This window comes from Balearica regulorum, chromosome 1 (assembly GCF_011004875.1).
Source record: "Balearica regulorum gibbericeps isolate bBalReg1 chromosome 1, bBalReg1.pri, whole genome shotgun sequence".
Taxonomy (NCBI): domain Eukaryota; kingdom Metazoa; phylum Chordata; class Aves; order Gruiformes; family Gruidae; genus Balearica; species Balearica regulorum.
In genome coordinates, this window is record NC_046184.1 from 789,809 (window position 1) to 816,541 (window position 26,733).

Below are 26,733 nucleotides of genomic sequence, written 5' to 3' on the forward strand. Positions count from 1 at the left end.
AGCCCTGCCTGCACAGGGTGGCGGGGCTGAACCCGGAGAGCGCAGCTGTCCCGCTCAGGCGAGCGGAGGGTGGGATGTGGCATGGCGAGGGCTCAGTATGTCCTGCAGGATGGAGGAATCCACCACTGGCACGTGAATTTTCAGCTTTTATTGATAGTTGGAATTTACAGCCTAAAACTGACAACATAGAGAGATGCAGACTTTTTTTTTTCTTTTTCTTTTTTCTTTTTTTCTTTTTTTTTCTTTTTTACAAAAACAAAAACCAAAATAACCAAAAGCCACCAGCATCAGATTTACAATATAAAAGTTTTGACAGTAGAGAGACTAAAGTACATCTGGAATTACTCAGAAAAATAAACAGGGAAAAAAGGCAGTAATTTAAAATTTGTCCCTCATATATACACATAGATACACAGACATTGCTTACAAAGACCCGGTTTCAACATTTAAGGGCAGTAGGCATCATGAGAAAAAAAAGGCTCCCCTATGTCATTGCACTAAATTAACTACCCCCCGGTGGGCACCCCCCCTTTGCCACTCCTTCCCGGTGTAGAGGAAAGGCCACGTGAAGCTGGAATGGGATTTCTGCGTCTCCCAGCATGGAGCCCCGGCCATCCCGGGCTCCCGAGGACCCTCCTGCACCAGCCCCCCTCTCATCCCTCAGCCGTGACCGGTACGGCCGCTGCCACAGCCCCAGGACCCCGTCTATGCAGGCAAGAATTTCTTATTGCTATACAGAGTGCGTCTTACCAATCAGCCGCTGCTTCATGGCGTGTGGGGGTTCCAAGGCAGCGATGCAGCCCCTAGCGCTCGCTTGTCCGGCCAGGCCCCCCCAGGCACCTGCACATGAAGCCTGTCCCCGAGCCGCTCCTGGGGGAAGCACGGCAGCTGGGCTTCCCCGCAGCACCCAACGGCTCAGCGGCAGATTTTCAGGGCAACTCGGCTCTCGGGACACAGAAACAAAAATGACTGGATTTTTTTTTTTCAGACGAGCAAAGCAGGTGCAGAGCTGCGCTGAAAATCTGGGCTCACGGTTGGGCACGGAGCACTGCAGCCCCGGCTCTCACACCCGTCGGTGCCCACGGCTGCGGTGCCTTCCCCAGCGTGGAGCGGTGGATTTGACGGCTCCCCTGTCCTCAGGCACCCAGGAAGGTTTCCCCTCCCATCCCGCACACCCCGGACTTCAGCTCTACCCCAGTTGGGACACAGGGACTGCAGCGTGGCCGTCACCACCGTCTTCTCCTGAAACGAGCGGCTGCAGCAAAGAGCAAACGCCAGGGGCAGGGATGGTCCCGCACCCTCCCCAGCCGGAGCTCTGCTCCCTCCAGAGATGCCTGGATGGAGCCGGCAGCTCCAAGCAGCATCGCTGCACTCACCGCAGCCTCCCAAGTCTCCTAGAGGGAAGTAATTCTTTAAAAAAAAAATAAAAAAATTTTGGTTTATTTTTAGTTTAAACAAGCCTTTTGGATCCTTCAGCTGAAGATGGGGACTAGTGGATTTTTCTGGGGTGGACAGGCCTTAAATAAGTGTTTGTGCTAACAGTCAAAGCGCCAAACGTTGTCAATCGCCTCAAGTCTAACTGCAGCCTAATGCCAAACAGAAAAGAACCTGACGGAGGTTACGGAAAAGCCCCCGAGAAGCAGCTCCAGAAGCTCCAATTCACCAGACCGTGGACCAAGATAAGGTGGCAAAGAATATTTAATATTCTGATTGCTTTAAATATGCTAAGTGCAAATTAACTGGTTAAACGATGGTGTCCTGTCGAGTTAGGAAAATCAGAGCCTACAAAGGAAGTTTCTGTTTGAGCAGATACAGCCCGTAGTAAAAAATATCATTAGATCTGCGGATATTTTAATGTGCAATAATACATATCACCCGCTCCATGTACGCACATACATGTACGCACGTATACGTGTCCACGCGCACACGCCTGAGCCGACTGCCTTAAGCACTGCCAAACCCATCTCGTGCCAGTACTTGGGTTGTGGTAAAGAAAAGGTTTACAAAACATTAGATCAAGAAAAAGGTTTCTATAAAACTTTACATTTCAACTGAAGCTGCTCATCTAAATTTTAAACGCTGTCAAAACCCGGTTTGGATACAAAAGGCGAAGACAGAATCAGACAAGGAACAGAAGTTAAAAATCAATGACCTCCTTTTCCATGAGCCTCACTGAGAAAAACGCCAAAATGGAGACCACCCTCGAGGGCTTTTTTTTTTTTTTTTTTCTTTTTTTCCTCTTTTCAGGCTGAAAGCAGCTTTACCTACCTAGAGAATATGGCAACAAGTATAAAACTGTATTTTGTCTTGAACTGAAAAAGCCAAGTGGTTTCGTTCTCGCCCCTCGGGCCGGGGGAGGCGCGTGCCCAGCGAACCTGCCCTTCCCGCGCCGCCCGCCTGCGCCCAGTACCTTTGACTTTTTTATTTGTACCAATGATTAAGCCACGTTAGAAGGTGCATGTTTGCTAATCAAGAAGTCATATGCAAACCCAAAAGCTCTGAGAAAAATAGGTTTAATGTGAATTTAGAAATATATATATATATGTCTATATATATATATATAAATAGTCCCTATATACATCAAGTGAAGCTGAGGAGCGGAGGAAGGGACGGAGGAGCCCAGGACACGCAGAGCCGGGTTCCCCGGCCGGCAGCTCCTTCCTCCAAAGCCTCCCGAGCGGCTCCTGCCCGTCCCGCCGCTGCCCGCGCAGCCCTCAGCCCCGCAGCTCCCACCTTGCCGGCGCAGCGGCCTCTCCTTGTGCTGGGCACGGCCTTCTGCAAGCAGGGAATGATGCTTCCAGGAGAATTTACAAAAATAGATGAAAAATATTTCAGGTACAGCAAGTGGAAGTGTATTTCTCACTTCTAAATCTGCTCTTTAAGTTACCAACAAGGCTGGTGGAAGAACTAATTATCTTCTTTGACATCCCGGTAATACTTTTAATCCCAAGGTCTCTTCTGTCCCACGGTCCAACCCAGGAGCCCTGGGTCGCTTACGCCCTCAGCCAAGGCAGAGGCCAGGAGGGAGAAGTCGCCGCTCCCAGGGATGCTGCAAAAATACCTGCACGGGGGGAGGGCTGAGGTTGTGCAAGTGCTAATTACAAACCGGGTCCCCAGGCTGCTCCGCCATCCCTGCACCGCCTGCCCCGACACAACATCGTGCCGCTTTCCTCGGGCGAGCTCAGCCCAGCTCAGCGCAAGCCTAACTCCGGCCACTGCCTTTGTTTTGAGGTCCGGTTTTAAGGATGGCATCCAGGCCCACCGCAGGCCCCGGAGCCTCTGCGAGGGAACCCTCGGGAGGGACGGACGCTCCTGTGCCCGGCAGCGGAGAGCAGACACAGTGCCGGGGCCCCTCACCTGCTCCGGCTCCGCCAACGCTCGGCTGGCTCCGGGGAGCCCCAGCCCGGCGCGAGTTGTTCCCGAGCCGGGGAGCCCCCGGCACACGCGCGTGCGCCTCCTCCGCTGCCGAGGGCCGCGCTGGGAGCCCGCGGAATGAGACAGCCGGCTTCCGCTGCTCGGTGGCTCCTGGCCCAAGCTGTGCACCGACTACCCGGGAATCACCGAATTACAGGCCGGCCACTCTACCGGGCCGCTCGCCGGGCGGGCGGGCCAACTGACACCTCAGGACGAGCCGTGTCCCCCCGGTGCCACCAGCAACGGCACGGCCCCCGCCAGCGCCGCCCGCGAACAGCCTGAGCAAGCTTAGGGACAGAGCTGCTGCTCCCTGCCCTCGCGCAGCCCCTCTCAGCGTGGTAGCGCGCCTTGCGCCATTCGCAGCCACGGTGAAGCCAGCTCAGGGCCCGGCCCGCGTCTCCTCTCGGGAGCACCGGGGGTTTGCGGGATCCCGCCCAAGGGCGACGACCCCCGAACCGCGCGACGGGCTCTGCGGTGACTTCGGCGGCCACAGCAAGGTCGGAGTTCGGCGCGCATCCAATTTAATGCAGAATGTTTTAATGTTTCCGTGATTTTCAGTTACACGGATCCCGTGCTGCTATTAAAGGTATGAGTAACGGTGGAAGGGAAAAGCTCGTCGGCAGCTTTTCAAGTATTTCTCAGTGACTGTTTGACAGAAAAATTGCTTTTCATTTAAAAAACAAAATTCAGATGAGGAATATTTATATTTCATAAGGGGAAAATATTTACATGCCCATATTGACAAATGAGGTTTTAATTTAAATTACACATTAAATAATAAAATATTTAATATTAAATATTATATTTAAACACAAAATTATGTATAATCAATTTCTTAGGTGCTTTTAAGCGTAGTTTCCCTAACACTTGGAGGACAAATTCAAAGTACATTTTTTAGTTGGATATCAATAAAACATTCTGAATAGACAGCAGGACGTACATCAAATTCACCGTGACTACTGCACGTTAAACGCTCTGCTGCACCGCCCTCCGCTGCGGAATCTCTATTCCCCTTAGCAGCAGGAGCCCCTTCTCCTCGCACAGCCCCGTCCTTCAAGGCAACCCACGGCTCGCAGCGCGGAGACGACGACTCCCAAACGACATTTTTCCTTCCCTTTTGTGAAATACCGACGCGCGAGCTGGCGAGGGGGCACAGCGACGCCGACAAGGCCGAGCGTCCCCCGTCCCTACCAGTGGGCACGCTCTGCCGTAAGGGTCCACGGCTCCTCTTCACAGCCCGACTCCAGGGAAGAGCCCAGGGAAGGGCTCCTCCTTCCAGCCCCGGCGGGACGACCTGCTGGGCTCCCCGCGCAGGAACGGCCGCAGCGGGATGCTCAGCGATGCGCACAGGGATGCGCTGAGTGGCGTAAGCAGCTACGAGGTGAGGGGAGGTGCAAGAGGAGGAAGAGCACAAGGAACAGAAATACCTTTTGTTGGGCTCGGGATGGACATAAGGCACTCGGAACGACGACGGGGTATTTGAAAATTATTACTGTTAGAGCGTGGGATCCTTCTGCGCATCACGTTCTCTTTCCCTGTTTCCTGGCTATCTGGAGATGAAACATGACTTAGTTCCAAAGCTGGAATGAGAAGAAGTTACTCCTTCCAAACTAAAACAAAGGCACTGGTGTTTTTATATCCGGAACTTTTATTGCTGATCATTGCTTTGCCCTAGAGACAGTTCGCTCCTCCAAGGGCACTCGGTCATCAGCTGGAACGCAAACAGGGCAGCTCTCCGCGAGGACAGGGTCCGGGGAGGAACGGGACAGTGCTGCGAACGGGGGAGCAAACCCGAGCCAGGGCGGAGCGGGCGATCCCGACCCCCAGCCCCACGGGGCTTCGGTCAGAGCAGCGACTGCGGATGCTGCGGACGCATCTCGGCGCAAGAAAGACGACGCGCATACGCGCAAGATGATGCGGTTCTGCCCCGATCCCCGTGACAGAGAGTTTCAGGGGAAGGCGGGCAGGGAAGGATGGCCCAGTGGATTTGTACCATAAAAGGTAAAGTATGAAAGTGTGAGAAATGAGACAAACTGAAGTTACAAAAAAAAGGAAAGCTCTATCCCAGCGAGGAGCCGCTCCGTGTCTCAGTGAGCACAAATGCCTTTTCTGGGTAAAGCTTCAGCAGAGACGCTGGCAGAGGGACAGGAGTCCTCAGAGGTTTACAAAGGAAAGAGCAGAAACGGATGGGCGAATAAATGGAGATTAATTACAAATTAATAGGATACATGCCATGTGAAGAGAAGTTTCCGAAAGGAAACAAAGGAGTCCCCAGTACTTTGAACTCTCCACCCCGTGCTTTGGCCTGTTTATTTTAAGAAAGAAAGAAAGAAAATTCTGTTCAGAGTCTCAGGCAGAAAGAAAACGCTGCTTTGAAAACGACTGCAAAGATATTCTTTGTGAAGATGACGTTTCTATTTCAAACCATGTATAGGAACTGAACACTGAATTAACTATTACAATTTACTGTGTTCTTTACTAAACACTCTACTTCCTTTTTTTTTTTTAGACTTCTAATGTTTTCACGTAACACGCGTATTTTCATGTGGTCCATATGTTACAGTCAAACTTTACATGAGTTTATAGCATGAGGTAATTAATGGTTTCATGTCGTTTGATTCCGAAAGAGTAAGAATGCCGACCTTTAAATTACAGGTGTGACCAACGCACTTTAAGGCAAGGTTAGTGCCCTGTCTTACCCTAACCGATACCGGCGTGTTTCAGGTGAGCGACAAAGCCCCTAAAAGGGGTCGGTCCCTGCTCACCAGGCGCCAGGGAGGACAAGAGCCGTTCTGCCTGCTCGCCTCAAACGCTTTGAGCGGACACGGCCGGGCGGTGGGGATGCGCAGAGAACGCACCGCCGTGTGAGACACGGATGCTGCCTGACCTCGGGGGAGAAGAGACGAGGTGATTTTCTGCATAAAGCCATTTTTCCAGATTGTCCGGGCAAGTCAGTCACGGTTTGGTGTTTAAGCCTTAGTCTGAAGATGAGATGAGCAGGAAAAGAGTTAAAGTTTCAGTGCTAAGCCCCTGCCACGCAGTGAGGACCACAACCCTCCTCTCCCACGGCCGCCAGCGCAAGCAAGTACCGCAGGTGACTCTCCAATTCCTATTTCGCAGATCAAAGCCCAGACGGCTGCGGCACCAAGCGACCCGGCGGCACGCGCGCCGGCACGCGCTGTAACCGAGGCCAGAGCGACAGCAGGACCTCGCTGCCGGCGACTCGGCTCTGCCTGGCTCGGACGCCACCTTCAGCATTTTGGCAAAGGATTTCCGTGGGCTTGCCAACGAGAGGGAAATAGTTCTGAGCTGTACACAACGAGAAGTTTTCAACTAACATTTGCTGTGCCTCTAGTTAATTAGGTTTCAAGTTTAGTTCCATTAAGGATCTAGGCTAGGAGATGCTTCTGCAGCGGCCGGCAATGGCTCGCTTTGCTGCAGGAGACAAAATCCACCAGCAGTGGGAGATTCTCTACAGCATTTCTAGAATTCCTAGGCAGTTCTGAAAAACTAGCTACGAGCATCAAAATTACATGATAAAAGATTTTTAATAGTTTACATCTGTCCAAACAATTTGAAGAAATAAAAAATAGATGGGGAAGGATCTGTCCTTTATAAAAACCCCCCGGGTTCAGGGAGAGAAAAAGGATTCTTCTCTCCTGATCAGCATCAAATATAAAAATACATTTTACATATAGGCATATTTCACTGACATTTTTATCCTTACATTGTGGAAGGTGACCTAACAGTCACTAGGAAATACAGTTAGTTTTCGTACAAAAATGAATAGGGAGGTCGGCCTGGTCACCACAATGCCCTTCGAGTAATGAGGTAAGTGAGTTCTAGATGAGATGAGCTAACATAGAGGAGCCAAACTGATTATTGTCCGCATTCAAATCTGTCAGAAAGTTTGTACGTAAATGTACACGGAAAATGCCTGCTTAGGTTTCCTAGAAACTTCCTATCAGCTGGCATTTCGGCAGCAGCTCCCACAGAGGGAAACCATTATCAAACCCCACTTTCTCACCCCAAACAAACAGCATTCCCCAGGAAGCTGGAAACTTTAGCCAGTAGGAAATCAACAGGAATTGTACCAAATCCATTTTCCAAAGAATCTTAAACTTTCATTGACCTGAATTTTAAAAACGGTCTAACACGTTAAGTACCTCTAAGGTGCCCGTTTCTGCTGCCCAGGACCTATGAAAATAATTAATGAAGCGTAATTCTGGAAACAAGCTAAGGCACTGTCCGTAACGAAACGAAAACCACGCGGTTCCCCTGACCAGAAGGATTCCTTTTTTGCAAGTTGTCAAGCAAAGGTAAAATTAGTACTTCAAACTTTATCCCAAGTTATTTTAAAATTTCGGCATAATGGAAAGCGTGTGCTTATAAGCGTACAGCGCCCACGTCAGATACGGCACTCTGCCTCTGAACACACCGGTGCAACCTCACCAAGAAATGATACTTAATACTGAAAGTCTCTGTCTAAGATTCAATGAGCTACACATGGGTTTGGGTTGTTCTCAGATTTGGGACTCAAAAAAAGGTTCCTTGCTTCGATGGAGAAACTACCAACGTGGGGATGATCCATCCACAAAACAGCACCTGTCAAGATGACACGTTTATCAGCAAAAGGGGAAAATCTTGCATGAAGTCGGTCTTAGCCCACCTTACAAAGGCGATACCCCCCACTTCCGAACCACAGAGCTCTCCCCGTTCGTACCTACCGCAATTGCAAAGTGCCACAAACTCAAATTTAATCTCTGCAAAGGACAAAATCCTGTTGCAACGTGATTAGTGAGCTATTGAATCAGAGAACAGATGAACACCCAAGCCCCAGATTCTTTACAGACACTCAGTGTCAATACACTCGATAGCCTCCAAGGGCAAGGTCTGAGTTTAATCGGGTGTCGGAGAGCCTCCGGCTCTTCCCTGCCCACGCTGCTCTTGGAAATAAAACGAAATCCTTCCAAGCCTAGCGTTAGCCGTATTACAGCCAGCCATACCCTGCATCACCTGGCGGTTTGAGTAACAGGGCTTAAAGAAATCCTTCCACACCCCAACCAGGGAAACCACGCGAGTTAGGACAAGACCAGAAAAGAAAGCAGCAGCGGCACAACACGCGTCGAGGAGCCGAAGCTGACAGGAATGTGAACGGTACTCTGCAATCAAAGCGACAGCTCTTCTACAACCGCTCCAAGTGTGCAGCGGCATCGGTTCAGCGGTGAGGCTGCTGTGCCTCTCCTGCGTACAGCACTGAATGCAACCTGTCCTGGTTTAAACAATTAATAATAAGCCCCCGAACAATGCCATGCTGTGAAGATGGGTACACCTGAGTACAGCTCGTTCTTCCTTCAGCTTTCCTATGCATCAACCTTTTTTTTTTTTTTTTTAAAGCCCCCGTCCCACGCAATCGGAACAGAAAGCTGCAAGATCTTCTCAGAACAAGGGAGCAGCTTTTCCTTCAGGGCGAGCACCTAAAAAGGTTTTCTTTTAAAGCTGGTGCTGGCCAAAGAGCACGGCAGTGTGTTACGCTGGTCTCTGAGAGCTGGCAACCGGAGGTACAGATGCTTTCAGAACAAGAGTACGTGGCCGAAGAGGATTTCGGAGAGAAGTGATGCCAGGTAAAAAACCACCACCACCACAACAAAGAGAATGAGCATACCATCGTAAACAGCAGGTTTCGTTTTGTCTCTTTTTCTAATGCCAGCAAAACCTCTGGTAACTACAAAATCAATTGTTTATAATTTCTGAACGTGATTCAGGGTGAGATCACTGCTTTGGGAAGAGCAAGAGGAGAAGAAAACCTACTACTTCAATGACTGGAAACTGCGGGATGAGCGGCTGTATGGCATCAAAAAAGTCAAGCATTACATTGCAAAAATATCGAATGATTTTATTTATCGAGCGTAATTACTCTGGCAGCCAGGATGCAGGACTCTCCTCTCTCACAAAGTCCCAGGGGACATCAGATTGCACGGTCAGTACCGGAGGACTTCCAAGACTTTGTTGCACTTCTTCCACCACGACCGGCAAACCCCTTTGGTCTTTAAGGTTTGCAGAGATTAGGGGACTCCGCCATACAGCAGCTGTTCCCCCCACTAGCTAAACCGAACGAGGGAAGAAAACAGGGCTGTTCCAGCTTCACGGGGATTACCACTGCAGGAAGACGGTGCTTCGCACAACCGAAGGGGAAGTCGGAAAAAAGCTTACTAGTAAACACTGACACAAACGCTAGCGAAGGCAGCGAAGGCAGCGAAGTGCCAGCGAAGTGCCAGCGAAGCGCACAGAGCGAGGTGTAACCCGCACCTGGAGCCCCAGGCTGCATCATCCTCAGGCACGGCTCTAACCGGGCAGGAGGGAAGTCACGGCGCTCCGCGGCTGGAAGGATTAAGCTGAGACTGAAACACCAAGGAGCATACACCGTGGTGTAAACCCTTAGTGCCTCGCACTAAGATCTGCTCTGAGTTATGCCACTGATCAGTAAGGATTTCAATTACACTGACTGGCTAGTTCTTGGAAAAATGATTTTGGGAAGCCAGTAGGAAACGATAAAGCCATTTTAACTTTTTTCCTTTAGATATGTTCTTGAGGAACGTCCCTTAACTATCAGCCACCTTGCATACCGCACCATACCCAAACCTTCCCACTGGCAGGGATGCCTGAGCCTTTGCAAAGAGATGCTGAGGGGAACACTGTGGGGTTTCATCATTGGTTTTGGGGTGGTTTTGGTTTTTTTTAAATTTGTGCACCCACTGGTTTTCCATTCTGCTTGCCAACTGCTGTGCTCTAAAAAGCAGTAACGGCAGCAAAGCCTTGGGACACTCACGAAATTTCTATCAGGCTTTGCTGAGAACGTATTATCCAGATGAATAACCGGGATTTTGCCTGCCATAACTGTTATGGCTGAAGAGAAGCAGCAATAAATTATATTTGTGCATGGGAAAATTTTGTTAGAAGACTGGTGAAACTGTTGAACAAACTACAATCATGTTCCTTGATTGCTTTCCTTCAAAGGACTATCGCACCTAAATTTGAAGCTGGTGGATACCATTTCAGAGAGGACCCCACCTCATTGGGACGGCACCAGGGACTTCAGACCCAGGGACCCACCTCCAGATCTCCCCCGGTTTGAAGAGGATTCGTAACCGCCCTGCTCACCGTGCTGTCATCCCCACACCAGCATTAAAAGCCTGTAGCGAGCAACAGAAATAATTAACCCAAATCACGTTTTTATCTGCTATCAGATCACCTCTCTGTGGCTCCAAACGATCTCTCTGCAGCACAGGGTTTTCTGATGGCAAGCCCTACAGCTCTGCTCCCCCCGCAGCTTAACACCCAGGTACCGAGCACAGGAGTTCGGACGCCTGGAAACAGTCATCTGATGTGATGATGGCAGGATGCCCGAACAGCCGGATCATCCAAAGCAGCGTGTTTTCCCACAGCCCAACCAGCCAGAGACAAATGTGCTACGATTCCAGAATTATTTAGTGTCGGCTGATCACTTTTTAATTGCTAATTGTGCAGAAAAGGCCCCCTCCTCTCCCAGTGTGAAAGCACGTGGGCACGGCTCTGCAGCAGCAGGGACACCAGGACCACCACCGGGATCCCGGGAACACCACCGGGATCACCGCACAAGCCACCGCTCTCCTATAATCCCCCACACCAGTGCCCAGCTGGGTAGAAGGGTTGAACTAGAATGTTCCAGCAGAACCATCCCCGCAGTAAGGTACGCCTTGCTGGTTTTGGTCTTGTACAACGAATGTTTGTCGATGAGGTGCATTGATCACGGGAGCTGTACGCAGATATAAAAGTCAGGCTCATTGTGCTCCGAGGGTCTGCTTCACCAGGTTCCTCACAATATCCCAACTGTGTGTGTATAAATATACATGGAATAATACATATTGCAAATATATATCTATATACACACTCATCAGTATACATATTCAGACCTAAAATTATATATACCCTAACGATATGGACAGATTCCAAATACTGCACATAAATGAGAAAGGACAGTGCTGAATATAACTTCTGTTTAGTCTTCGCTGCTCTCTGACCAGGTATCGAAGCAAGCCGAGGGGTTTTTAAGGGCTACGGTTGGGTGAAGTAAATGCATTTTGAGTCGACAACACGTCCTGCCCCACGCTGGGGTAACAGTCCCTCCCTAGAGCACACGGCTACCGGGGGAGAAGGTAAGAGCCCCCAGATGCCTCCGTGAACAACGGCCGCGGGGACAGCGTGGCACGGGGCACAGGCAGGGGCACAGCCTGACCTGCGGAAGGGGCTCGGCCGAGTCCCCGCACGCTGTGTCCTACAGCCACCCAAAACCAGTCGCAGAGCCTTGGGACGGCGAGGAGACAGCTGAGACAGCGACGGGGACCAACTCTGCACATCCGCTGTGACTCCAGGGGGATGGGAAGCTCAACCTCACAACGGGAAAGAAATTTATGCACGGTTTACCTATACCGTTATTTGAGCCAGGCAAGGAAACCACCACCTGACTCCGGATCTGTTCTGATCTGCAAACTCCAACGTACAAGGATGAGGAATGATGAGGTATAATTCGGAGCTTAAAACCCAAACGTGGAGGAATCATTCACTGTCACAAAAGCGAGAGAGCTTGTGCATTTCTACAAATCCAACTACTGGTAAAACATCTTATCACAAAAGTAGCTGGACACAAGTAATCAAATTAATACACTTAGATAACAAGCCCCTCAGTAGCTAAACTGTGTTTTTAAATCTGCTTACTGGATATGTTTAAATAGATTATTAAAGCTTTCATTTAAATTTATAGACTCAAAGCCAAAAGCTAATGAATGACAAGTTCAGAACCTGCAACGAAAGGCACAAGCGTGGCCTCGCGTGTAGCTCTGAAACGTTTTAGGATGCAATTGCTGCCGGCTGTTCCGTACCGCTGTCCAGGCGGAGGTTACTGCTCCCCAAACCAAGGCGTCACAAACAGATCAGGCGGGTACAGCTAATCGGTATTCTTGCAACATTGGCCAGCACGGCTCGAGGTGATGTAAGGTGAGCCCTGTCTATGACGTAACCTAACGCAAAGATCATTTATCTGTTTAAAGGGTGGCTGAAAACGTATCAAGCCAGAAGGATGATCAAATCCTGCCTGCTATGGACATCTCCCCTTCATCTCTTGATCCTGAATGGACTTGGTCATAATCGTAGCATGATGGAACCCGCAAGCACCACAGCCAAGAACCGTGAATGTGAACGGACTGGAAGAGAACTATTGCCATCGCCTGGTATTTAATGGGACTGAAGCCCAATCATGGTCTTCAACCAGCTGCTGGACTAAGCTGTGCTGATGTTGTATTAATGATTTTTTGGCCTTCATAGTATCGTTCTTGGGTGTTTAAAGAATGCCCGAAGAGAACCTGATTTTCAGAAAAACTCTAGCACCAATCCTCTGAAAGTTAAGACTTTAATGTGCTTCCAATTAGCAACTCAAACCCACTAATTGTTTCTGATAATCCTGGCTAAGAGGGGGATTGATCTCCAAACAGCAAGCAGGGTAACCAAAGCAGAGACTTTTCTTCCCAGCGCAATGTAACCTTAAATTACTGATGTTAAATTACAAGGAGCAAGTGAGAAGACTTCCAGAGCAACAGTACTGTGCCACGAAAGCACCTGCTTACCGAGTAACTGCAGCTGAGAGAACCCACAGCTATGTCAGCAGCATACAAGCGGCCCACAACCCTAGCACACAACTTCCAAGATGCACACAGAAATCTCATCCCGCTTTCTGCACTGCGAGCTCCCTAGCTGGTATTCCAGCAAAGCAAATCCTCAGTTTTCCCTAAGAGCAAAAATGAAAATGTGTTTTATCTTTGGGCACACGAGGATAACCCCGTGCTGCGGGTACGTCACCGTCGGATACTGATCCAGCAGAACAGACTGACTCGAACAGTGAAAACATTTTTTCATCTCATCCCCCCCCCACACACCACCTCTCAATACAGTTAAGAAAATTTCATATGCACTACATACATATCACAGTTAAAAATAAAGGATTTTTTAAAAGACTGAAGTCTGGCTAGGATGCCTTTGCTCATAACAACAGATCTGGGTGAGGTACTTTTTCATACTCACAGGGTAAAGTCCCTCATTACGCACAAGTGAGAATATATCTGAAAATAAGCTATTTGGCTACCTATGTGTCAAGCTTCATGCTTTTATTCCAAAGTGAATGATTTTCCAGCTTAGGTCTCGGACTAATAAAAGAAGCGGCGTGTAACATTTGACAGGTGGATTTCGGCATACGGCTTACACACAAAAGCAGGCCCAGCTCTGCATCTACACTACAGGGGTAGAGAACAAGCACTGGAGCACCGGCCGTGGCGACCTGCTGTTACCAGCCCGAGCCTGCTTCTGCAAGTGGCCCAACACCTACACCCGTATGATCTATGCGCACAAGTCCGGTCTGGGAACAAGCTCAAAGCAGAGGCCAGCACCGCTGAGTGCAGACCAGTGTCTGAAACTGGGACGGTCCTTACAGGAGGAGGTCCTTCAGCCTAGGCAGAAGATCCTGTGTTCCAGAGTCAAGCACACACCTTCAACTGACCTTGCTCCCAGGCAGTCTGAAGCGCAGTCCATTTCTCCATACTGTTTTACTCTCTATCCCAAGGCAGTGGGTACCTGTGTCCCCCCCATCCCCGTCCCCATCCCCCCAAAACTTCTCCGTGACCGACTACCCGGGGAGTAACAGGAGGAGTCCTGTGCTGGGGCCGTTTCACTCTCCAATGTTGTCACTAGGTACAAAGTGCAAAAGTGTTGCTGTTCCTGCATCCATTAAAAACTTTAAAAACAGAACAAAACAAACAGAAAAGGATTTCCATAATAATTTGAAAATACATTAGTCTCCAAAAAGCCAGCAAACACCTGATAACCTGTTTGTGCCATATCTGCTCTCGCTCCTGCACGGCAGCAGTCCAGTGGATCATTATCCTCTTAGCTGGCAAACAACACGCTACCTTCTTTGCATACTCTCCAGCCAACGGAGGACGACATCCGGGAAGTTGAGTTTTGATGGCTCGGACAGAAGAGACCAATTGCTAACCGACCCGAGATCCCGCAGCAAACTGTCACATCTCCAGAGGAGAGAGCACTGAGCAATCACTGGAATGCAGAGACTTCCCATTTCTCAAGACAGTTCAGCATTACAGCAAGTTAGCCGCTTGGCCTCTGGCTTGGGACAACGTCAATGACTTCCCTCCCACCCCACAAAAATGTAAAATAAAATCCCTCCCTGCTTCATCCCATTTAAAGTGTTTGCATCTTTTCCTCCTATGAAATGTTTCTGATAAGGCTTTATTGCTATACAAAAGCGGTGCAAATGCTGCCCAAAGACAGCTCCATCAGGAACTTTGGTCACACGACTGCGGGACTTTTGTGCACTGTCCAAGTCCCAGCGTTAGACCTGCTACCTTTCTGAAGAGAAGCTGAATACTGTGTGCAATAACACTAAGAAAATAGGACTGAACCCCAAATACAAAACAAAAACAAGGGAGAGAGGGAAGGGGACAAGGAACTAAAATTAGGCAGAAGGCTTGCTTGGGAAGAACCCCATCATTCCTGTGATGACTAACTGATCAATGCTACATTTAGACAATGCAAGTGTCTTTCAGAACAGATTGTTGGTGTTGAAACTGCGTGTCTGGTCCTGAATGCCAGCTCTCTCATCAATGCAGCATTTATTAAAAAATAAAATTAAAATGAAAAAAAAAAAAATAATTGACAAATTGCATCACCAGGTAGCAGCCTGGCCTGGATCACACACGTCCCATTGCATCTGTTTCATCAAGCAGGGCCATTTAATGTGGCTTCAGCACAGGGCAAGGCTTCTTCTTTCCTAAAGAGAAACCCAAAGAGTAATATTACAGAAACAGAACTACTGGAACATGCTCGCTCCTAAAGCTTTCATCCTGGTTGGAAACTTTCCTCTTTGGTAATATCTGAGCCAACCCTCCTCTGCTTTTGTTTGTTCTGCCTGCTAAAACATTATAAACATATAAACCCTGTCCCTGCCCATGGCAGGGGGGTGGGAACTCGATGATCTTTGAGGTCTCTTCCCACCCAAACCAGTCTGGGATTCTGGGATTATTAGCTTCCTAGTGAGAACGTCCTCCAATTCCTTTACAAAATACTACATTTAGAAATCCAAATAGAAACTGAGAAGCCAGCTTTGACCATCGATTACACAACATTAATGAATGCGTTGAACCAGAAGTTTGGAACATGACTGTCAGGGTCCCGAGTCCACCAGAAGGCTTCGACCTGAACGGCCTCATCTGGGGCCTACCCCCCAGCACCCCCCATCAGCCCGGGAGCTGGATTTAGGGCTTTGCCGGAGCTGTGCCGTACGCACGCCGTGACCAGCCTCATGCCTTCCCGACGCAGACCTGCCGACTTGGCTCCACGGCTCGTCCCGGGACCCGCCTTGTCCCAGGACGATGGCTGGATGGGGTCGGGTGGGACTGGGCACCTTGTTGGCAGGGGTTTTGTCCCCTGCCTTGCTGGCACCCTCAGCATCCCCTGCCGCTGGTGCGCAGGGCGCTGGCAGCACCGGTGGTGCGATGGAGAGAACAGCGACCCGGTGGGGTACTCAGCTTCCTCCCAAACATGAGTTACACAGCAATAGAATTTGTGAGAGACTGGTGGTAAATCGTGGGCTCAAACGCTTGGCAGCGGCCGTACAGGGGAGAGAGGAGCAGCAATAGTGCCCATGCCAGGACAGGTTTTAACGGAGTGGAGCGAATCGGTTGCAAGAAGCTCAAAGTGCTGATGAGAACAGTTCCTCTCACCAAAAGTATGTAACAGAAGAAATTTCCGTAGGGCGGCCCGGTGCCTGGTTTCAGCTAAGCCCCACTGTCTGAGATTCAATCTAACCACCAGCTTGCTCCAGGAGGATTGAGACACCCGGGGGAGGCTGTCTTAGCTCCAGAAGAGCAGAAGCACCTCGTACTGATACACATCTCCGGCCAAAACCAGGAGCCAGAGCAAAGCTGGGGAACTGGGGATAGCACTGGATACGTGGAAGGATTGGTTTCCGTATTTAAAAAGAACCACATTCACAAAAAATTATTAATATAATTTCTCATTGAGATTATTTCCAGTTTCAGTTATCAAAACACATTCCCCCATTTCCTCATAATATTTTAGTAGTAAATGTCCGTATGTTCACCTGAACATACAAACTCATGCTGAGTACTTGTTATGCACAAGTAAGAAACGAGAAGTCCGTTATTTTAATAAAACAGATTATTTGACAGCACTTCTGGGAAACTGGAAGATACGTGCAATGTATTGCAGGCATAGTTCTACGCTAACCCGCAGTATAATGCTCTCCAAGACACGGCAGATGTACTACTCTTGTAGCTCTGACCATACACTAATGGTAGAATAACCGCATTCAGTGACACAGTAAAAACTGATTCTCTGTTGCAGGCTGGTGAAGGAGAGTTTTGACCATCTCACCTGTCTTTTGTGGCCGTTTCCGTGACTGCTGTGACAACCGCGGCGGTGTTCTGGTGCTCCTCTGCGTGCTGGGCCACGTTGTTCAGGGGTTTGGATGGTTTTGTCGTTCCGATGTCAGTGATGGCCAGCTTATCAATAACCATGCAGTCTGCATCGCTGTGTGGGGAGAATTCAAGTTCACATTAAAATGCCAATTAACGGAGATTAAATTCCAACAGAGGAAAAAATATTCCTCCTGCTCCTAGCACAGGCCACAGAAATCCCCATAAAGAAATAAGAACTGAAAATAAACTGGAATTAAAAAGCAGTGTATGTGTCCTGGAGGCTATGTTTCCTAAAAATCAACAAGACACCAAACAGGCACAAGAACGATAGCTCCTCAAGAAAGGAATTCCCGTTTCCTGCAGCAAAATCCGACCTAAGAGCTCCCCAGGTATCCTCACTGCCTGCAAACGAGACGCGTTACCACCCTCTGCGACCACCTCTGCTGGTGGGCGCTCCCACAGACAAGCACAGGAAACAAACAGTAGGAGGATGCAAGCGTGACGTGCGTTCGGCCAAGACTTTGCAAGTTTAGAGGGTCCAGAAAGTCAAGTCTGGTGGTGGGGGGAGACCACAGAACGGCCTCAGAAGATCCTCTGGTCCAGCCTTTCCTGGGAAAGGTGACCTGGATGAGCTCACCTCTCCTGGAATTGCCCTCCGTCACCCAACACCGCCCAGCAGATTTCCAGGCTCCTTAAACTGCTGGTGTTGGCAAAGCACAATTCTGATCTCACCCAGGCACCTACGCTGCTCTACTCTACAGATCTTTCCTGCGTGGCACCTGATACTTCTGTGTGCACCTAGAAAAGACTTAAACTGAAGTACAGAACCTAAAATCCTAAGGAGGAAAAAAAAGTTGACAGGATGTTCATGAGTGGCATCTTCAGAAGCCAAATGCAGTTAAATTAACTTGCTTTCAGGAACACATCAGATGACAGATTCCCACGCCCGAGGGGTAACACTTCCAATGACAAACAAAACAGAAGCTCAAATCCTGAAAAAGGAAAACCCTGCTAGCACGAAACCTCCAAATTGTCTACATTTGTATTAAAAAGAGCCATACTTCTAACCAGAGAAGTGATTTCTGTGAACATCTTTATTTTTTGCCTTCTAAGGCAGAGGAGAAGCTTGCATGTGAATGATATTCCTCTGAATTTTAACCCAGTCCCAGTTTCAAGAATGATTTCTTCTTCTTCTTCTTTCAGAGAGCACGGCTACAAAAATGGAAGGAAAGCTCAGCAGATGACTGAGCTGGAATCCTGTCAGCAGCTGCCGAGGGAGTTTATAATGCATTTGTATAATCACAGTCTGGTAATTAAGACATGTGACAGAGATTTTCAGATCAAGGTTCTATTTCTGTAGCTACTTTTCTGTGTGCTCTTGAAAAAAATCACATAAAAAATGAGGAATAATGAGATCAAAACATTTATCTTCCTAAAGGACTAACATGCTCTTAAAAAGAAAAGCCGCAAGTACAAAAATATACTTTAGAGAAACTGCAGGGGATGGATGAGACAGCAGACAAGTGAACAGAGTTGCCAGAAATGTCATTAGAAAATGACTTCCCACACAAGAAACTGGAGCTCATGAGATTTAAATCGCCCAAAGATAAACTTCTTAAATTCAATCACTAAAATTTCCGTGACACAAGGATTCCGATGTTATGAAGTCCTGAGGTTACCTGACTGCTGAGGGGGCATGGAAATTTATCTCTCTTCAAGAGGCTCACGGAAAACCAAAGCCGGACACGCGAACCTCTGCAGAAGGACACTCACAGGCCAAACCGACGGGGTCAACCAGAACAAGGAGCCTGTGTGGAACAGAGAATGCTCTGACCCAGGCGGGAGGGTCAATAACAGTATCTTATGCCAGCCTAGAATAAACTCCAGCACCAGTCAATATTTTGCACCGGCATTCCTCTGGCTTTAGCAGCAAGGTGTGTCCCTGAAATGCCAGGCTGGCCCAGTCCTGCTGCCAGCCAGTGCCATGGATCGAATGGTCCCCACCAGCCCGGGTCCGTGCTCCGCACCTGACCAGGCTGCGGGCAGGGACAGACAGCACGTTACCTCCAAAGAACATAACCCTTCTCTCACGAGGCTGGTCACGGCAGGCTAAGGAAGAAGTGTTAGCAGCAACAACGTCTGTATCTACTCTAGACTCTAGACCTTTCTTAGCTAAGGTCTGCAAACAGATCTCTCATACTTCCCACTCCAGAAAGAATTAGGAGTTTTTAAGCTCTAATTCAAAGCCACTCGTATAAATTTTCCAGTCTGTCCAGAACAGTGTCTTTGTTCACAGTGGACAAGCACTCAGCACAACTTGTGAATGCCACCTACAGCCATGCCCACTGCGCCTTCCAACACGACAGTCAGGACAATTTTCCTTTATGTTCACCAAGTTCAACATCGTAGCCAAATTCTGCAACTCAACCATCAAGTTTGTAAATATTACTCTGGAGGTCACTTGTAACAGAGACTCCTCTCTTTCTCCAAGCACTGCGATGCTTTCTGAGAGACCTAACCGCCCCAGTGCACAAGCTGAATGTCCAAACTCTTCAGGCTCATCAGAAAATAAGTCTAGAAGATATGACCTGTGTTATTAGGCCCTCTAGGAGGTCAGAACAGAGTTTGCATAACATAAGTTGGAGACGTCTCCTCCTAACCACTGCTTTGGGACAGTCCGGTCATCACCTGGATGCCTGGTGAATACTGGGCTTAGCAGAGCCGATCCGGTTTGCTTCACGGTAGGTGGACACAGCTGAGCTCAAAGCATCCTCAACAGGACAGTCTCTACTTGACCTTTATCCAACAGGGCTTCTGCAGGAGAACTTTAAGATCATCTTGGGGTCTAGAGACAGAAGAACCGCTGTGGCAGCAATGGACTATTACTGCCTGGTATCTAGCCTGGTGAAGAAAGCAGGCAATTATCAGCTGGGAATCTCCAGGAGGGGAAGATACCAGTGTGCTACTACAGACACCGGCAAGGAACACCTCCCGCCGGAGCACGTGGAAGTTGGTGAGCGTTGGCCGTTGCTGCTTGAGTGTGGCGAGGTGAGGAATACCCTCCCTGGACACGTTTCACAGACTGCTTTGAGGCACGGCAGGGGACTGTAAAGAGAGTGAACCGCAAACAAGTCCTTCTCATTTACTCTTCCTGATGTATTTCATATCTTAAACATCATCTACGGTTTGTCTTTTAAGGCAGCAAGTTCCTTGAGGCAGGTACCATCACATCTCCTCTGGGTGACGCATACTGCCAAGCACTCCGATTTCACTTAGAATAATTATGTGATAAATTACAACAATAATTTTAAGCTAAAAAGTATTCAAAATACTACTTCTTCAGAAGCTGTGATTTTATGTTAACTGATGTGTACATGTATTGCCCAGGGAAGGCTACCAAAACACTTCTGGAGTCAAAGTCGCTAGTGTCTGTGCAAAATACACACACACACATGTACACACATATTGCCTCGCCACTGGGAGACAGGACCAGGCTTTCTGTTTACACCAACGATCGGAAGAGCAGGCAGGCACGGAAAGCCGTGACAGTCGGACATCTGGTTTCAAGGCGGCGCCCAGTGACCTCTCCCAATGCACACACATCGCTTCGGGCGAGGGACTTGAGAAAGTGAACGTGGGCTTCCAGCTGCCTCTGGGGAAGGGTTCACCTTCTGCGAAGCCCGAGAGGGACGAGCCGTGCGGGGAACGGGAGCTGCTCACCCTGCCCTCCCGTGACTGCTCTGCGGAGATGTGCTTTTCACATGCTGCTGAGAACTTGCAGCCCTCTCAACTAACGAGTTTCAACTACGGCAACTTCTTAGAAAAATCTGCCATAAAGACAGCGTGACGTTCTCAGCTTCTACTACATGTAATAAATAGATGCAAATGAGAAATACTGTATATCCTCATCCCAGACCTTGGGTGCTACAGAACGGTTGTTCAACACAAAGCTTCCCCAAGCTAACAATACAACTGTTTTCCTCGAAGTGCAATTTCTTCTCAGAAAAACAGGATTCAACAAAGTTCACACTTCATAATTACTGAAATTGTCATAATTCCATATCAAAACTGATACCCTGTTAAAATAGTTACATGCTGTTTTATTTATAGAGAAGATGATGTGAGGAGTTCACTTCACTTTTGATAAGAATTCAGTTCTTCCTGTAGATTTCCACCAGCTTCACAGAGAAAATACTTCAGCATCATGATTTTTTGGAACGCTCTCTTGCCCAGTTTCATTATGCAAATTTCTTTATAACGCCCGTTTTGACACTACTACTGCAAAATACATCATGCTCCCTCCCTGACTTTCCACCAGTCTGTTTATTGAGAGCCTCTCGGACCTAGCAAGACAAATTAAGCTACAACAGCGTTGCTGGTGGATCAAATAAGCCAAGCTGACCCTAACTGTAGTGCCACATGGAAATCCACGTGTTACAACACCTAACGCAGCTCTTCGCAACACTACGTGCAATACTGAGCTACATCTCACTGCCAAAGGGTCTGTAAAGAGTTCAGGTGGTCCAAGAGCTTTATGTATTTCAGGAAAGAAGGATCTGATACTGAATGAAACAGCCTTAGAGTTCAATTCTACCCACCTCTGAAGCTCACTACTGTGGCTCCTGGGATACACTTTAGATATCCTCTAGTCTCTTTGGTAAACAATTAGTATCATAGACAACAAAAAACGTGAAGACACACTAGGAAAAACAGTGGTACAATAAACAGAGAAACAAGACGCGTATAAAAAGCGTACCTAAATACAAGTCTCATGCTGAGCTCACAAGCAAGTCCTTAAAAACCAGGCTCTGCAACAACCAAGCACAAGACGGGAAGTAAGAGATGCAAGGGCAGCCATGCTACGCTCACGCTTCTCAAAACACTGCAGAATTGTTTGTAGGCTGTTAATTAGACAAAGTCACACAACATGGGAGGTCTGGCTTCCAAATTCACATGCAATCTTCCATTAAAAGGCCAACACTTCGGTCAGCTTAGACAATCCCATCTATGCCAATTATTGCGCTAAGTGTTCACCTTCAACTGGAAAAGTTTTCTGGTGAAATGGGACCTCAGATTAGTCACTTTATGTTTCTTTCTGCATACATGTACACCGATACGCAGCCAAATTTTACAAAACTGGTGGCGTCATGCTCCATGTCCCAATTCCCACAGCACGCTCGTTTCCCCTAATCATCTGGTCAAAGCATTCCAGCGACTCTTCGCAGTTAGGCAGCAAAAGGAGATCCAAGCAAGACAACCACGTCTCGTGCTGATGTTTCATGCTCGTCACGTGCAACAGCGAATCCGAACGTCATGCAGGATGAGCAGTCGGCAGGCACAGAAAAGAAAAACGTATCCCAAAACGGGAGAGCTCAAAACATCCACTGTGACAACGTCACTCCACTCAGCTTGGGAAACTGGAGGATTATTTTCTCTACTGCGTGTAAGCAGGGGCTGCACCGAAGCTGCTTGCTCAGTAACAGCCAGTGCCTGGACCCCCGCACAGGGAGGAGACTTTTACAGTGATGTTATAGAAACTGTACGGCAGAAATTGCAGAAATTTCTGCAAAATGCAGAAATTGTTGTCTCATTTTCACCTCAGTTCTAAGGGAACTGCTGCTGCAGCGCCTACAGCGTCTGCCTCCAAAGCTGAAGAAAGTCCCAAATGCGAGTTGGCATCATACAGACCCAGAAGAACTGTATTTGTTTTTAACAGGCAGCAAACGCTATTTTCAGGTGGATTCCAGCCTCCCCTCTAACCTTTCTTTTTCAGCTGCTTATCCAAGCTAGTCGGGTGAGGAGGCACCAGGGAGAAGGGGACAGTAAACGTATTCAACCATTCAAAAAAAAAGAAAAAAAAAAAGAAAAGAAAAGAAAGGAAAAGAAAAGATTAAAGGGGAAAAAAGCATTTCAGGTAAAGTTAATAAACTGAAAGAGAAATGAAAAGTTACAAATATCCCAAGCCCACTCTCACCACACAGAGCAAAAGCTGGATTTTTTAATTATTATTTTTAAGTGGAGCTCATCTTTTAAGAAGCTGCTTAGAAACCCTGTTTGAACAGTTCAGCAGCGAAATACTTCAGCTAGCTTTTGAAATCATAAAGAAGAAATGCAAAAGCTCGGGTTAATAGCATACAATTAAAAATTAAGCACACAGACACGGAAATGCGAGCCATTTCCCACAAAAAGTACTGCTTCCATTGCATACACTTTTGCATCCATTATTCTGCTTTCCCCATTAAACGCAAGTCTCATGACTGTTTGTTGTGCTACGCACAGATCGAGAAACGCAAGCAGCGCGGAGCTGCCTGGGCTAACGCCGCTGCAGAGCCCTCACATCTCATCTGCCGACTTAACCGATCGCTTCTCCAGCTTCGGCAAAGCCTTGCAGAGATCTCCGAGGCCTCCACAGCTTGCGCTTGCTCTGAACAGCTTCCAGAACGCTCGACCGGTCAAACACTGGCACGGGCCGTGCCTCACCGACCACTCATTAACAGCTTGACTATTATGACATTTTTCTGGCAAAAAGTACAGCCTGATAGCACGTACTGCGAGATAAATGCAATACGTACTCGCCCACTTATGAAAGAGGCAGAAAACTTTCAAAAGTTTGTTAAAATGGCATTGTTAATTATTAAAATGGTAAGTTGAGCAAGCGCGTGTTGTAATTACAGCTACAGCTTACAATTCCGAAAGCCTTTAGTCTCTGGAGACTGCAGGTTCACGCTGAGCTACATCCCCTGAACCTCCTGCTCGGGAAGTCAGGACGGGTTGCTGTTCATCGGGTAACTCTCTGTTCTAGATATGAAAGTCTCCACGTTCGCTGTACCATACTCCTCTTCCAATGAAACAGTTATGAGACGTGCTTATTTCTCTTTTTGTCACTGATCTCATCCAGAAATTACAGCAAAGCCTTGTTAGCTTGCACAGCAACTGGGAAAATTCATTTAAATGGATGAATTCTAGAAAATAATTAGTAAAAACTCACAATTTAAAACAGAAAGAAAACATTGGGGGAAAAAAAAAAGTATTTAGTAAGAAAAAAATAGCCTTTGGAAAGCACAGCAACCATTATTTGATGGCGTATTACAGCATACAGTAAGCTATTTGTTAGCGCTGCTGCAAGAAAGGCTCCAGAGACTTGACCACCACCCCACCTGCGCGGGCAGCAGCCCCAGGAGCGTGTGCGCTAGCAAACGCAGCCAGCGAGGCTTTCCTACAGTCGTCTTGACCAGAGCACGGACTTTCCTTTCGAAATAATAATTAAAAAAATCCTATTTGCAGAAACAGCTCACAAACAGGTGGGATGGCAGAAGCTCAAGGACAGGATGCATGAAACACCTAAACACTGTATTTGCTTTTTAATGGTTCGCCAATGGCTATGCTGACTGTGCGCATACTTTCACAGAGGACTATACACAACCTCAAATTCAGGTTTTTGAAATATAATGTCTAGGATTTGTTTTAACTGATAGTGAAAAGATGAGCTTTCCCAGTCCAACGGTCCAACAACTCTTTTTCCAGCCCAGTGTGAAGTAACTAAAGGGAGAAACTACTTGTCAGGTGGATGTTTGGAACCCTGAGAAGGTCACGGTCATACATACCCTCTGACTGCAGGTCTAAATACTCTGAGCAATACCCACAGCAAGAGAGAAAGGCAGCAAGAGGCAGAAATAGAAAGAAAGCAAAGAAAGGAAGAAAAAGAAAACAGTAAAGTTTGCTGAAAAAAAAGACAAGTCATTAACTTTGCAACCATATCCTCAAGCAGTGTTCCTGCCAGGAGGACATGCAGGAACATTTTAAAAGCTACTTCAGAGAACAGTCACCGAACAGTCACGGCATTTTCCACATAAAATTCAGATCAATATACAAAAAAGCAGAAGATTCAATACACCGCAAAAAGCATCCTTCTCAAGCCTAACACGCATATTCTGAAGTTACCAAAGAGCAAGATTTGGCAATACTGGAAGCTCTTTAGTCAGAGAACTTCTGCATTCCTACTTATTTTTTTCCCAAGAAACTACCATATAGAATTAGATATGGGGAAGACGTTAGCTAAACACATTTAAAGTAGAGGAGTTAGCTAAATACATCTGAAACACCTTCTTTTGTATGATGTTTAAGGTGGCCAATATTCTTAGGTGCGGTTTAAGCAGAGCTGCCATGAGGGACATTCTACTAAGCCATGCAAGGACAAACCGTTGACTTTCCAGGGTTTACATTTTGGGCAGCATGGGCAGGCAGAGAAGCACCAGCAGTTGGGAAGATGATCACAGAGGGTATTAGAGGCAAGCACTGTAACTTCTGGAGCTTTCACGGCCCTAGCAACAGTAGGATCTACAGAGTCCTCGTGTAGCTCCAAGGAGCATTAGCCATCTCCCAGGATCGCAGGGAGAGGGAAAAAGGAGAGGGGAGACCTGTTCCTACAGAAACAGGAATGTGGCTTGGTGAAAGCTTAGCACTTCTCAGAAGTGCTTGGAGAAAGTCATCAAGAACCCCATATTCCATCTAAAAAACTCTTAAACTTTTAGTACAGTTCGTTTCCTTGGAATCACTAAGGGGACATAGTAAGAAATGGCCGTTTGAGTTTAACTGCGTCTCTTCCAACAGAAGGTTTGAGAGTTGAGGATACCAGGAGGTTTCCATTATCATCACTGGTCAATACAGCGATTCATACACTGGGAGAAACCTGGAGACTAAACAGATCTGGAGCAGCTGCCATCACCATCTATGTAACAGGCTTCTGTCTTCCCACAGCTTCTATTTTGATTTTTTGGCTACAGTTATAGTTGTGTAAAGCTACAAACACCTTTAAAGTGGAGACTGTGGTTATTCAAGTATTTACTTTCTGTACCAAAATGGAATTAGTTTTGTAGAACTGCAGTCAAGCAAAACCAAGCAGGTTCTGGAAGCCTCGTCCCTAAGTGCTTGAGATATACACACTTATTTAGAGGGAAAAACACATTCGAAATTACACCGCCTGAAACAGCAGCATAGCCCACATCATTTAACCAGCCAAATCAGAAAAAACCTTCCCCCACCTGCTAGGAAAGAAGTGGAAGACATAAGAACATGCCAAACACGATTCACACTGCTACTGTGAATCCAGGCAGTCACATGCATCCTGCTACTCTACTCACAAACACCATGCATTCCAAGAGGAAAAACATCTGGAGCACAGTTTGGTTTAGATACACATGCCAATGGATTTAATTAGCTGTAATTCAAGTCCTCTGAAGACCGGAACAGGAGATGCTGCTTTCAGCATGGCAGGCAGCGTTCTTTCATTCTAGCAGTCCTCGTGAAGCCAGCCTGCTTGGCCATGCCATCCCTACACGCACAAACTAACTCTAGGTAGCAGAACAGCTCTTCAGATGCACGCACTGCAAGCAATCTCAGGCATCTCACTCATTTCAAGTATGAAGAGTAAAGGCCATTTGAGGTGGACATCAAAAATAAAAACCAGTCACGTTATTAAAACCTCAATTCAGAGTTGCCTGACCAAACGTCCTGGAATTTTACCTAGTTCTATAATCCCACTTGTTTTCTGAGGCACTGCTTTTTAACTCCTAGTAGCTATTTGCTGGCATGTGTACACATGCCAAGCAGCTCACGTGGACTACCCAGAAAAGTCACATCACCACAACATTATAAAAAGTAAACACCTGTTCCCGAGTCAGATGCATAAAATACAGTGACTCTGATTAGGTAAATCATACCCTACATACTTGTAAGGAACATGAGGGAAGAAACCCAAATATCTTAAATTGGGTAATAT

At 47.6% G+C, this 26,733-nt stretch overlaps 1 protein-coding gene across 2 annotated transcripts in view; it reads right to left on the minus strand.

Moving 5' to 3' along the window:
- Window positions 1-991: 991 nt before the first annotated feature.
- PPP6R2 (protein phosphatase 6 regulatory subunit 2) overlaps window positions 992-26,733 on the minus strand; it is a 118,476-nt gene continuing 92,734 nt past the window's right edge. For both annotated transcript variants that reach the window (XM_075746592.1, XM_075746686.1), the window contains 2 exons: window positions 16,912-17,067; window positions 992-15,286 (listed from right to left, as the gene is read on the minus strand). In XM_075746592.1, coding sequence (XP_075602707.1) covers window positions 15,235-15,286; window positions 16,912-17,067 — 208 coding nt within the window. In that variant the 3' untranslated portion in view covers window positions 992-15,234. The remainder of the gene's footprint in view (window positions 15,287-16,911; window positions 17,068-26,733) is intronic.